This window comes from Clinocottus analis, unplaced genomic scaffold, assembly GCF_023055335.1.
Source record: "Clinocottus analis isolate CAN_PGR_092001 unplaced genomic scaffold, fCliAna1.0.p SCAF_18, whole genome shotgun sequence".
In the NCBI taxonomy this organism is placed as follows: Eukaryota; Metazoa; Chordata; class Actinopteri; order Perciformes; family Cottidae; genus Clinocottus; species Clinocottus analis.
Window position 1 is genome coordinate 300,001 of NW_027175909.1, and position 12,309 is coordinate 312,309.

General features: G+C 46.6%; 1 protein-coding gene across 3 annotated transcripts in view; it reads right to left on the bottom strand.

Annotated features, from left to right (window-relative positions):
• Positions 1-12,309, bottom strand: part of LOC137788636 (E3 ubiquitin-protein ligase HECW1) — a 52,152-nt gene that overhangs the window by 28,408 nt on the left and 11,435 nt on the right. For all 3 annotated transcript variants that reach the window (XM_068581587.1, XM_068581585.1, XM_068581586.1), the window contains 3 exons: positions 11,169-11,263; positions 5,371-5,446; positions 3,720-3,889 (listed from right to left, as the gene is read on the bottom strand). In XM_068581587.1, coding sequence (XP_068437688.1) covers positions 3,720-3,889; positions 5,371-5,446; positions 11,169-11,263 — 341 coding nt within the window. The remainder of the gene's footprint in view (positions 1-3,719; positions 3,890-5,370; positions 5,447-11,168; positions 11,264-12,309) is intronic.

Consider the following 12,309-nt stretch of genomic DNA (forward strand, 5'->3'; position numbering starts at 1 on the left):
GCTTGCTCCGACGTTTTACCTGTTCTCAGACACAATGTGTGTGTGCGTGTGTGTGCGTGTGTGTGATTTCAGCAGCTGTCCTCTGCTAACCTTGAGCTGTACCTCAGCCAGCATTACAGTCAGCCATCATATCGGCGGTAAATAAGGGTTCCTCCATGTCCTGTGATATTTCATTTTCAATCCTAGTGCCTGAAGACAGATGAAGGAAACAAAGAAGGGAACATGAATGGGTTGGTCATGAACGGAGAATACGATGAGGAAATGAGCATAATGAAATAAAATATAAAAAAAGACTGAAAGACATAACAAGAGGAGTGAAATAAAGGCTTGCAGGGTGATGAAGGAGGACGATGAAAAGGGAGTCGAAGTGAATAATTTACAAGATGAGCCAGGAGGGAGCAGACGGAGCAAAAGTGTGTTTGTGAGTGGAGGATGCCGACAAACCCAATAAAGAGAGAGAGAGGGAGGGAGAGAGAGGCAATGGAAGGGGAAGGAGTGTGTGCTGTCACAGCGGCAGAGTACCATGTTAATCTACAGGAAGAGGAGTGAAATGGAGAGGAGGAGGAGGAGAGGTTCACTCTGTGAGGAAGACGTGAGCTTCGCCCTGAAGAATGCTGTTAGGACTGAGTGTAGGAGTGAAGGAGGCTCTCGCTGACGATGAAGCAGCCTGCAGCACAGAGGAGGAGTGACCTTTATCCGCAGCTCACATGCACAGGCCAGAGGCCTTTAGCTGTTACACCAGCATCACTACGACTTCCTCAGGGCTCTCTTCTCATGTAGCATGTAGCACGCTTGGAGGTGGAGAGCCCTGTTGCCTCAGCAGGACAGCTGACATGCAGCTAGCAGGAGTCCACGTGGTTGTTTCCTCCTCTGCCCATCCAGACTGCACAGATTAACACCGAGCCGTCAGTGTGTTACGGTTGCTTTCACCGGAGTCCTTGCTGACCTGACGTTACAGGAAGCATGGCTTCATTCAACAACGTCAGAGCAGAGGGAGAGCAGAGGACCAGGAGCGACGGCAGCTAGCTCGCTGCAGCTGTGAGAGAAGATACTGTGTCTCACATGCAACGTGGAGGGAATGGGCCTTCATGTCAGCGCCACGCACACAGCAGCAAGAGCTACAGCCTCAGTGTGCGCCTCTCCACAGCACGAGCTATTGATCTCACACGGTCATCCTGTCAGGATCCCTGTCTAACCCATTGTGTCTTTAACTGTGTTCTCCCAGGTCTCCTTACCTCATGTGTCTGTCATCCCTTTGTTTGTTTTGTTTGTGCCATGTGTTCGTGGTCCTGCCTCCGGTGTTCTTGGCCACACCCCCGAGCCGGGCACAGCTGCAGCCAATCCCAAGACCAATCACCGGCAGCACATCAACCCTGGTCCTGCAGACCCGGGTTGTCAGTCTGTAGCGTCTACTACTCCAAGTACCTGTTGGCTGCTCTCCTCACTCCACACCACCGTCTGCCACACCAGCCTCCGGCATCGAGCCACGGAGCCACGGAGCCACGCTGCGATCTGCGCAACTCAACGTCGGACCACGGGATCCACGTTGTGCAACCGCTTATTGTGTGTCGGACCTCGGGCTCCACACTATTTGGTTGGGACTAAATAAACTGCCTTCTACTGATCTCTGTGCTCGTGTGGTCTGCATCTGGGTCTTAACATTGTGCTCCCGTGACACATCCAGGTCATCTCCACTGGGCTGTATGGACCTGCAACTATACTGTTAGATGGAGGCCATGCACATACTCACATCCTTTGAATATGTGCTCTATGTATTTATATGTGCTCTGTGTATTTATATGTGCTCTGTGTATTTATGTGCTCTGTATATGTGCTTTGTGTATGTATATGTGCTCTGTGTATTTGGTATACCGCTGAACACTGTACTTATCAAGCATTAAAAAGCTTCTTTTAATTCTTGACTAGGAGTTAAACTGATGGTCATCAGCAGCCAATGAATCAAAGCAGTTCAGATGCAGCGCACGAGAAGTACACAGTGTTCATCAGTGTCAACATTGATCCAGTACGACGATAAATATAGACCTCCATTAATAATTCAATACAGCTGTACACAGCATTATACTGCTATTTATAGAATATATGTGCAAAAAATACTCAATTCCATTGTAATTACTCTTCAGGTCTATGGTTGTGATGTTGTATTAGTTTGTCATTATATAATGGTGAAGCTGATGCAGCAGTGTGAGCATGCAACAGTACACAGTACAGTACACAGTACAGTACACACTACAGTACACAGTACAGTACACAGTACAGTACTGGGAGCCAGCCGAGGTGCAGTCCTCATGAGCTGAGTGGATGAGAGGCACAGAGCTTTGCACCAGTGAAGCAGCGTCCTGGGACGTCATGAGAGGAAGAGACAGATGAAACCTACTCCACAAAACAACCAGCAGCCGCTGAGAAAGCGACCGCTATCCGTCCCTTCTGAACGATTCATCTCTACAGAAATGATCCAAGTGGCAAAGTTTGAAGAGTCGTTTTTGTTATAGTGTAGAAGACGAGGCTGGAGTGGAGCTGGTTGTACTCAAATCCATCCAATTTAGTTTTGATCATTGTGAAATGTATATATATATATATATATATATATATATATATATATATATATATATATATATATATATATATATATAAAGCAGAACTCAGAGGCATGAATCACAGCAACTCAACACTGAGCATGATGTTGCCAAGTCTGGAGCAACCCTTTCTGAGGTCACATGACAGCAGCTGATCGTGATATTACTCACCTTAAAAGCCATTATCATGACATTGAGCCTCAAACTATGAACCATTACCTTTAGCAGACACATCGTGAAGGCCTGACGGACATGATGGTTGAAATGAAGTGGTGGTGACACATGGATGCAGGACATTCAAATAGATTCATCACCATTTCAATGCCCACAGGAAGGACTGTCTGTCAACTGTGCCAATGTTCATGCTTCAACGGGCATGTCAGAGAGGTAAGTGCAACCAATTTCCAGTATGTGTTTATGTTGTTTGGTAGTTTGTTAGCTTGTTAGCTTGTCACTGGAGCTCGGTACACAGCGAGGCTGCTAAACATCATGTATTATTGACTTTGGGGAAGGTTTCAGTCATTCCTCAGATAGTATATGAAACATCATGATGACTTTCAGACTCTTTAAACTGCTCCGTCCTCAACAGGATTGAGTGGTGATAAACTTTTTTTTCAGAAATGTTCATTTTTTTCAAAGAAAAAAGTCTTAGAATGAGAAAATCAATTGTCTGATCTTGTTTTCCACACAGCAAACATGATTTGTATGGATTACATTGATCCTCTCGCGCTGCTGCTGAAACCAAAGAAGCACCCGGTCCTCCTGTTTCTGTGTTGTGCAGTCTGTTGTCCGGCCTTTATATCAGAAACCTGTCAATTCCACAACACTTCTCCTTTAAAAGGACCAATGTGGAGCATTGCAGGGGATCGATTGACTTTAATGTTCATAACTGTGTTTCACTAGTGTGTAATCTGGATGTTGGGATGGATGAGAATGAGCTCCTCTCATCTCCAGAGGGAGAGGTTCTGCATCCCCACGCTCGGACAGCTCTGTGTGTGTGTGTGTGTGTGCATGTGTGTGTGTGTGTGTGTGTGTGTGTGTGTGTGTGTGTGTGTGTGTGTGTGTGTGTGTGTGTGTGTGTGTGTGTGTGTGTGTGTGTGTGTGTGTGCATGTGTGTGTGTGTACCTCTGTGCTCCACTGTGGGTTGACCGTGTTGCAGACCACCCCGGAGCGTTTCTCCTGGCCGTGGTGCGGCAGCGAGGGGAAGATGCTGTGCTTTCCGGGCTGGATGGAAAGCTTCAGGTACGGGTCTGGATTGAAGAACATCCCCTTCTTCAAGCCGACTGCCTGCAGGTCTGAAGGAGGCGGACAGGGTTAAGGAATCACACGACTTCTGTCTCTGATCATGACTCCTGACACACTGAGTTACGTCTCATCAGGAACTCTTAGGAACCAAAGAAGGAACATGATTCATTACTTTCACGTATTGGAAACTCTGTGAAAGTTGTTTCCAGAAGAAGAACAAGTGGACACAAAATATTGTTATTTTATAGACACGTTGACATGAGGAGCCAGGGATCAAACCCCCAATGATCCCATTGGGCCTCTGAGCCAAGGCAGAGGCTGCTGGTGTGGGTCCATGTTCTAGTCAGATAGAAGTAAGACTCACACTCGTTTTGTTTGAAGCTGACAGAACCGATTCTCAGCTTCCGTCCGCTTGATGTGTTTGAACTGTGTCAAGGTCCTTTTGTCTTTGGCTGTTTGGGAATTAAATTGACTTTCAAGTGGTTTGAGCATAAATTGAGGAGTAAAGAACCTCAGGTGACGTGTGATGTCAGGTTCACGATGGGAGACCTGACGGATGAACAGATGGACTCATTCCTGCAGCGCTCTCGTGGGATGTCGGTGCTTCCTCCCTTGTCTTTTGTTATCAGGGTTAAATTAAGCAATCTGTCCATGTTTAACCCTCTGAACCCCAAAACTGTTTTAGTTTTTTTATTTTTTTGTGGGGAGGGGGTTCTGTCTGCTCCTATATGGAAACAGAAAAACCATAAAAAGAAGCAGAGAGAACTCACTTTATGTCTTGAATCATTTATTATTAAGCTCATCAGCTTTTTGAGATGTTTTGTACTGCATCTGTTTAGATTAGACGGTTTATCCTGGATAAAATATGATATATATATATATATATATATATATATATATATATATATATATATATATATATATATATATATATATATATAATGCTAATATTGATACAGATGTAGACTACTATGTTTTTGATGAAAACTTTGCGTTTTCTGATAAACGCGTTTGTCACACACGATGTGTTCAAGGACCGTCTGAAAGGAGTTACTCTGACGATTATGACAGTTTTCACAGTTTGTGGCTACATTGAACAATGTAGATTTGGCGATTCTTTAAAGTCCACAGTCCAACTCATGGACAGCAGTATATTGCCTGTTACCACAAAGCCTTGAGGGATCCAGGATTCTGTCTGAGGGGAAACTGAAGTGTCAGAATTAAAAGTCTCTAAACAGACTTCCTTGTTTGGGAGGGGAAAGAGAGATTTAGAGATCTGCACTCGACTGAGGATTACAGTGGATCATCTACTAAATCAAAAGGTGGAATTAAGAGGTCTTAAGTCTTAGAGGTGACACAGTCTCTCAGCAGCAGCAGGACTTGAGCATACTGTTGCTTTCAGAGAGACAACAGACAGGACAGAGACAGCTGCAGGTCAGAGGACGGTCGAGTGGATGAAAGCATCGATTGGAAGCCTGTGAATGTGGAAGTAGAGTCAGACAGGAACCAGCCGCACGCTTTGGGATCCTACCTGACAAGGAGAAGTTGATGAGCCTCCTGTTGCCCAGTCCATGGTTGACTTCAGGACTGACCACTGGCTTTAATACCTGAGGACGCAGACAGACAGCAGGACGTCAGAACATGATAACACACTGGGCCCTTCCTGCTCTTTGAGGCCTGTGCCTCTCCTCCTTCGCTGTAAGATGAAACTTTGATGATTCCCGTGAGGAAAGTGGGTCACTGCAGCCAGATAACCGAATAAGAGTCATAAATACCAGAATACCAGTCAAGAAGACGACAACTGAAACCACTAGAATGAAACAAATACGAGTTGTTTTCATTCAGGATCACAAAGACGTCAGACACATGTGAAAACAGGTGAGGTCTGACACCTTCGTGTTCAGGCCGAGGCAGGACGTCCCGCCTCCGCTCAGCACCGCCTTTGGCAGAGCTCTGCTTTCAGGCCGGCTGTCAGCGCGCTGCGATCAATACTCTGTCTTCATTACCCTGACATTGATCCCACGGCCAGGAAGAGGAGGAGCGTGGGGGATGGGAGGGAGGCCGGGGAGCTGATGGAGCGAGGACAAAGTAGAGGAGAGCGGGAGCTGCGCAGTGGAAAGGTTCTGCGTGATGTTCCTCCAACAGTGGAACCCAGTCAGATACGAGCAGGCAGATGAAGGGAAACCATGGCCGCGCCGTGTGTAACAGGACCGACACGGGGTCGGTCCTGTTACACACAGTAAGTGTTCCTCTGGATTCATTTAACCTCTGGAACACGTATGTTCAGATGTAACTAAGAGCAGTGTGTGTTTAGTATTGTAGACTAGAGGATTCACATGTTTTAGACAACACTGAATGAATCCAAATGTCTTTGCGAGCATTTCTTTGTTTTTCTTCTGAAAGGACAAAATGAAAACACAGAACATTCTTTGATGAAAATAAAACTGCCTGAATAAAAAGCGTTTGGATTGGATGTGAAAAGGCTCATGAAGACAGACGGGTTGGCATTATTTAATCAACGTGTCGTGTATTGGTAATTGGGACAGGCCGTGTTTAGCTCAACGCTAACATCAACATGCTAACATATGAGCACATAGGTCGTGGACCATGTTCACTATCTTCCTTTAGCAGGTTAGCATGCTAGCACAAGCTAATCAGCACTCAGTACAACATGTCCTTTGTTTTTCATAGGATTTGGTGGTGAATGAAAGTCTGGGTAAAGTTAGAAGTGAAGTAAGGAGACATGTCTTATCTGATAGCGGTTATGCATTGTCATTCAGTTGTCCACTCAGTTGACCATCAATGCGGTGGGGGGGAGTACAGGAAGTATCTGTAAACAGCTAGAGCAAACTATTGTGTGAGCTCTGGATGCTTATGCAACTGGCAGTGGAGACACAAAAGAAACAGGGACAAAGGAAATGACAGATGTTGGGACCAATTAGTTTTAATGAGATGCTAATCTGTCTTTCTGAGTACAGTCAGCCAGCGCGAGTCTCCTCAATGATTCTAATCTCCCAGATAAACCACATGACAACTCCATCCCATCTGCAACACACTTTATGTAATCTACCACCCGACTGCAGCAAATTGGAGAAGGACCAAATACTTTGAAAACAGAAGGAACAGAATGTAGAAGTCACGACTGCTCGTCCTCTGAGAGTTAGGAGGAAAGAGGCCGTCTGCATTCACACATCGGGTCCGATACACCGAGGCTCCGACCTCTGGCCCGGTGCGAGTACGACCCAGTGCCCCTGAAGACGGAGACCCGTGTTCAGGCCATGTTCTCCCAGTGGGGAGCGCGGGTCTGGTGGCTGCAATATGGTCCAGCAGTCAGCAGCGTCCATGATGTACCTGAACGTCCACCTGGAGCTGAGCTGAACAACATGTCGGGGTCAACGTGTTGGCAGAGCATCCCACACGCGTGTCGTTTTCTCCCTGTCTGTTCACCAGAGACGTGTTGTCGTGTAAATACATCTGTGAGAGTTTAACAGCATAATGAGCTCGGGGACGAGGGAACAGCACGAGTGTTCCCGTGTTTACCACCCTGCGTGTGCTGCACTGTCGTGTGTGAATGTTGTGAGTCATCAGCACAGGATGGAGGGAGCCCAGATCAACGCGGATGACAAGAACAGGAGGTAACACTTTGATTCTGTTTGTTGGGAACACACCTGCAGCTCCGCTGGAGTATCACCAAAGAGCTGACACACACATCAGATGGAGGAGGAGAACAGTGGCGGGCCGTGGATTTTGTAGCTTCGCCTGCTGTTTAACAGCTGATCGCGGCGCCCCTGCTTCTAGCTTATTCAGCTTTTTTTTTTGTTGGCAAAACAACACTTTGTGTTGATGACTTGCAGACTGGAGCCTGACGTGAAAGCTCGTGTCGTTTTGTAGTTTCTGTTCTCAGCGAGCAGCGGTGCTGCCGCGAGCCGCTCTGCCTCAGAAAGAGAAACACAGTCAGTCTCTCAGGAGCTGCAGCTCACAGTCCAGACTGAACATTATTCACGCAAAGCCGCCGCTGATCCTGATGTTAGTTCTCTTTGGATCTACTTACACATGAGAACAAACATTCTCAGTGATGAAGTTAAACAGATCAGATCCTCTCTCACTGATACCTGTCAGCTGTGCTTCACATCTCCACCTCATCCAACCAGACGTCAGTGCCCTTGTTCAAGACAACACAGACCAGACTTTTCTCACTGAGGAAGAAAAACTGAACTGAAAACATGAAAAGCACTTATTGCTTTTGTATAAAGTGAATCAACTGCTGGTCTTTAACATCTTTAAGGTAAGAAACAGACCTAACATGGACCAAAGAAGGAGTGGTTTGTCCCTCACAGGGACCCTTACTACTGAACATGGACCAAAGAAGGAGTGGTTTGTCCCTCACAGGGACCCTTACTACTGAACATGGACCAAAGAAGGAGTGGCTTGTCCCTCACAGGGACCCTTACTACTGAACATGGACCAAAGAAGGAGTGGTTTGTCCCTCACAGGGACCCTTACTACTGAACATGGACCAAAGAAGGAGTGGTTTGTCCCTCACAGGGACCCTTACTACTTAACACACAGTTCATGTTGTTCTCTGATAAAATACTAATGTTTCTTCTGGTTCCTGTTCATAAAAGAAAAAAAACAGATGCATAAACTATATATGTATGTATGTTAACTTGTTGTTGCTCCAGGTAGCTGTTATATTGTTCTGATAACATTACTTTAAAATAAAAGCTGCAATAGACTAGTTTTTACCTCATGATTGAATTTGGCGCATAATGAGATTAATCACAGAAAAATCATGAGATTAATCTAAGTTAAGTTATATTTTTTCAACTTTGCCCAGCCTTGATAAATATAAATGTAGCCAACTACTGTACCAGAAGAAATACTCCAGTACAATACGAGTTCCTTAAACTGGGTGCTGAAGCACAGTACTTGAGTAAAAGTAGTTAGCTATGTTAGCCCGTGTTCGCTAACGTTACAAAGGAGCGCGCGCCGTGCGAGCGCTGAGAGCTCACATGAGAGGACGAGCCTCGTAAAGCGTCTCCTCCTGCCAGAGTCACCTCCACGCAGACCTGATGCTCACTCACATGCTTGGACCGGCTCACAGAGGAGTCCTCCTCTCCTCAGCATGCACTGAACACTGGGTCCAGTGTTGAAGAAGGCATTGTTGTCTGTGACCGTAAACAACAGTAAATCACCCATTGGCCCCCGGGGGCCGCTGAGAGGAAGGAAACAGCACTTCAGGCACTCTGAGGTCGTCTTCTTCCCTTCGTGTTTCAGGCCAGCTCATCACACACCGCGGTTACGCACTGCTGCACAGCACTGTTCTCCCAGACACAGAGAACCAAAACGCTAAGATGAGAACGCTGTTCTCCCCAAATAATACATGACATATGATAATGAACATGATCATTATATGAAAGACATTTTGAGACGTGTCCAGTGTCCATCTCCTCCTCATCATCCTCCTCCTTCTCCTCCTTCTCCTCCTCTTCTTCCTCCTCCTCCTCCTCTCTTCAGTCACCATTGTTTTATGTTCCACAAACTCCACAACTCAGGCGTCCTAAAATAAAAATTCAACAGCAACAAAGCATATGAAAGTGACACGGTATTTACCTCTGTTAAAAGCCTTACGTCAAAATAAAAACAGTTGATTCCCGACTTTGAACGGCAGGTTGCATCAGCAAAACGATGTATCGGTCAAACGTCGAACCGCACACTGCAGAATGCAATGCCAGCCGGCGGTGCCATGTGTGCTCGAACTGCAGGAGCAGACAGGAGGCGCACTCAGAGACGCTCTCCAGACGCTGCTAGGAAACAAACGACTGAAGAGCCGTCGCCAGCCTCTCAGAGAGAAAGAGTGAGTATTTATGGTTACCCAGGCTATCCAGCTGAGCCTCGTCCTCCTCTCGCTCCGCCTCTCAGGGTGGCTGCGAGACAGCAGTCCCAGCTGGAGACACAAGCCGTCCATCACTGCATCCAGATGTAGGCTCCTCTGTCTAGAGCCGACGAGCAGAGCAGACACACCTCCCTGCACTGCTCTGCTGTCCGTGCATCTCTTCTTCTTCTTCTTCTTCTTCTTCTTCTTCTTCTTCTTCTTCTTCTTCTTCTTCTTCTTCTTCTGTGTCGGCCCTCCAGCTGTTTGACCCGCTGCTCTCCCGTCACCTGAATGTAAAGCTGAATGACAGCTAGGGTAGACTATCTTCTCCTCTCTCTGCTCCTCCCTCTCTTCCTCCCTGTCGCTCTACGGCAGTTATTTTTATTCATTTGTCCTCAGGAAGCAAGTGCAGATCAAGTTCAGGGCCCATCAGCATTTCCAGGGGCCCAGAGCAGCAGAACGGGAGGCAAACAGTGAAACCCAATCACCTGCTGGACAGCGTCCTGACCCCCGGCCTGGCTTCAGGAGGCTTCAGGAGGGCGGGGCCCATCTGGATATTCTGCTCAGTACGAGTGCTGCTACAGCGCACAAGAGTTCTCTCTGAAGAGCTCCAAGAAGCAATGCATCATGGGACCACTCTTCACTTCACTAGCCAATGGCCAGAAATACATAATATAATGTATTAAAATAATAACTTTGAAATGATGTTGTATTGTCGTCAGAGGCTCTTCACCTTCTGACTGCAACAGTTTAAAAATACAGCATGCTGCTGTTTCCTGATAGTTTAACACATAGTAGGACGTTAACAGTTTATAACGCAATAAATCAGTGAAACTTTTCAAAGATATATCAAAAACTAGGATTATTCAAGATGAATAGTGCTGATCCACCTTAAAGTCCTCACGTCACTCCAATCATCCGCTGGCCCACACGTAGGATGCAGGAACTCAGCTTGAGTCCCATACACACACACACACACACACACACACACACAGCTCTGCCACGTCCACCGCTGACCTCACACGCTCACTCAAGTTCGTCTCAAGACACACGGAAGAGGAAGTCTTGGCCAATTTCTCCGTTAGCGACACCGGAACCTCCGAAATAGCATCAGACTGACGGCCCGTTGAGCTGTGAGCCGTGCACCGTGTCTGACTGAGCGAGCACGAGGACATGGATGGACTGGATAGGAGCTTCCCCCTCTCTATCTGCCTGTCAGACACGCTGAGCTGCTGCTGCTGGGCACAGTGTCACCTTTAGCTCTGTGTATCTGATGCTGCATCCCAAGAGCTGAGAGGATTAGCTCCACTTCTTTACAAGAGCAGAGCCTTTCTCTGCTGAACCGGCTGTGTCATGGATGCAATGGAGGGTCACTGATGTTCAGAAGTTACACAAACTAAAGAGGCCGGGCCGCAATTCATCAGGTGCCACAATAAAAGCAGGAGGAGACTCACGTGAGCGGGGCCCTTCTTGATGGTGATGCTAGGTGTGGTGGCCCTCAGCGCTCCGGTGACGCCGTGGTAGTACCTGAAGCAGACCTGGGTCTCCGCTGAGGACGAGCACACACACACACACACACACACACACACACACACACACACACACACACACACACACACGCACACACGTGTGAAAGGAGAGGTGGAAAGGATGGACGGGAATTAAACAAAGTTTCCTCCATACCGTCTTTCACACTGGAATTATTAAAACAGAAACCAAAACTCTTGTTATTGATGGTGATGGCTTCATTTGCCAGCATTTCCATTTAAAAAATGGTTTGGTTATTTTAAGTGGTCTATTTGTGATGTCACATGGGATCATGTTCATTTAAATTGCTTCGGTGAACATTTTTGGAAACATTGATCACAGCCCTGTGGTCTCAATAGCTTTTGTAATGCTTTAATATCATTTAAAAAAAGGAGAACAAATTTAACCTTCTTATAATCTATTTACATTCTTAGTTATTGCTGGTATCTATACATTTTTGGGGACCGTAAAGAAGGGGAAGTGGAGCAAAAAAACAAAAAGCTGAAAGGCTTGGGGGACACGAGGAGATTAAGGTCACAGCAAAGCTGCGTGTTTGTCTGCTCGTCTGGGCGACACTGAGATGACGTGACGAAGAGGGGGAGCGCACAGCGACGCTGCGTGCACGCACTGAACGTGCACACGCCTCTCACAGGCAGGAGGGTGAAACACAGAGACCTCTGGGTTTGATAACACTCAGTTTGTGTCATCAGCTGAAGTTCTTAGTTCAGGAACCCTTTAAAGGAGACAAGGAACAAGGAACACTGGGCACATTGACACAGATGGGGAACCTGTTCCTGCTCATGCTGGTGACACAATGAAGTAAATTACATGTACTACAACTGCACAGCTCGAGCAGCTTGTCGTCATTAAAGGGAACAGTCACTGTAACAGCTCGAGCAGCCCGAAACGACAGCTTTACTAAACTCTTCTCCAGGGTTTCTATCCTATTTGTGGTGAGGATCAGGCAACAAAAGAGCCGAGGTGTATGTACTCCTCCTTAGGAACATGTATTTAATGACTGTTAAGACTGTTATGAAATGAAAGAAAGTTATCATTATATGCATTTGT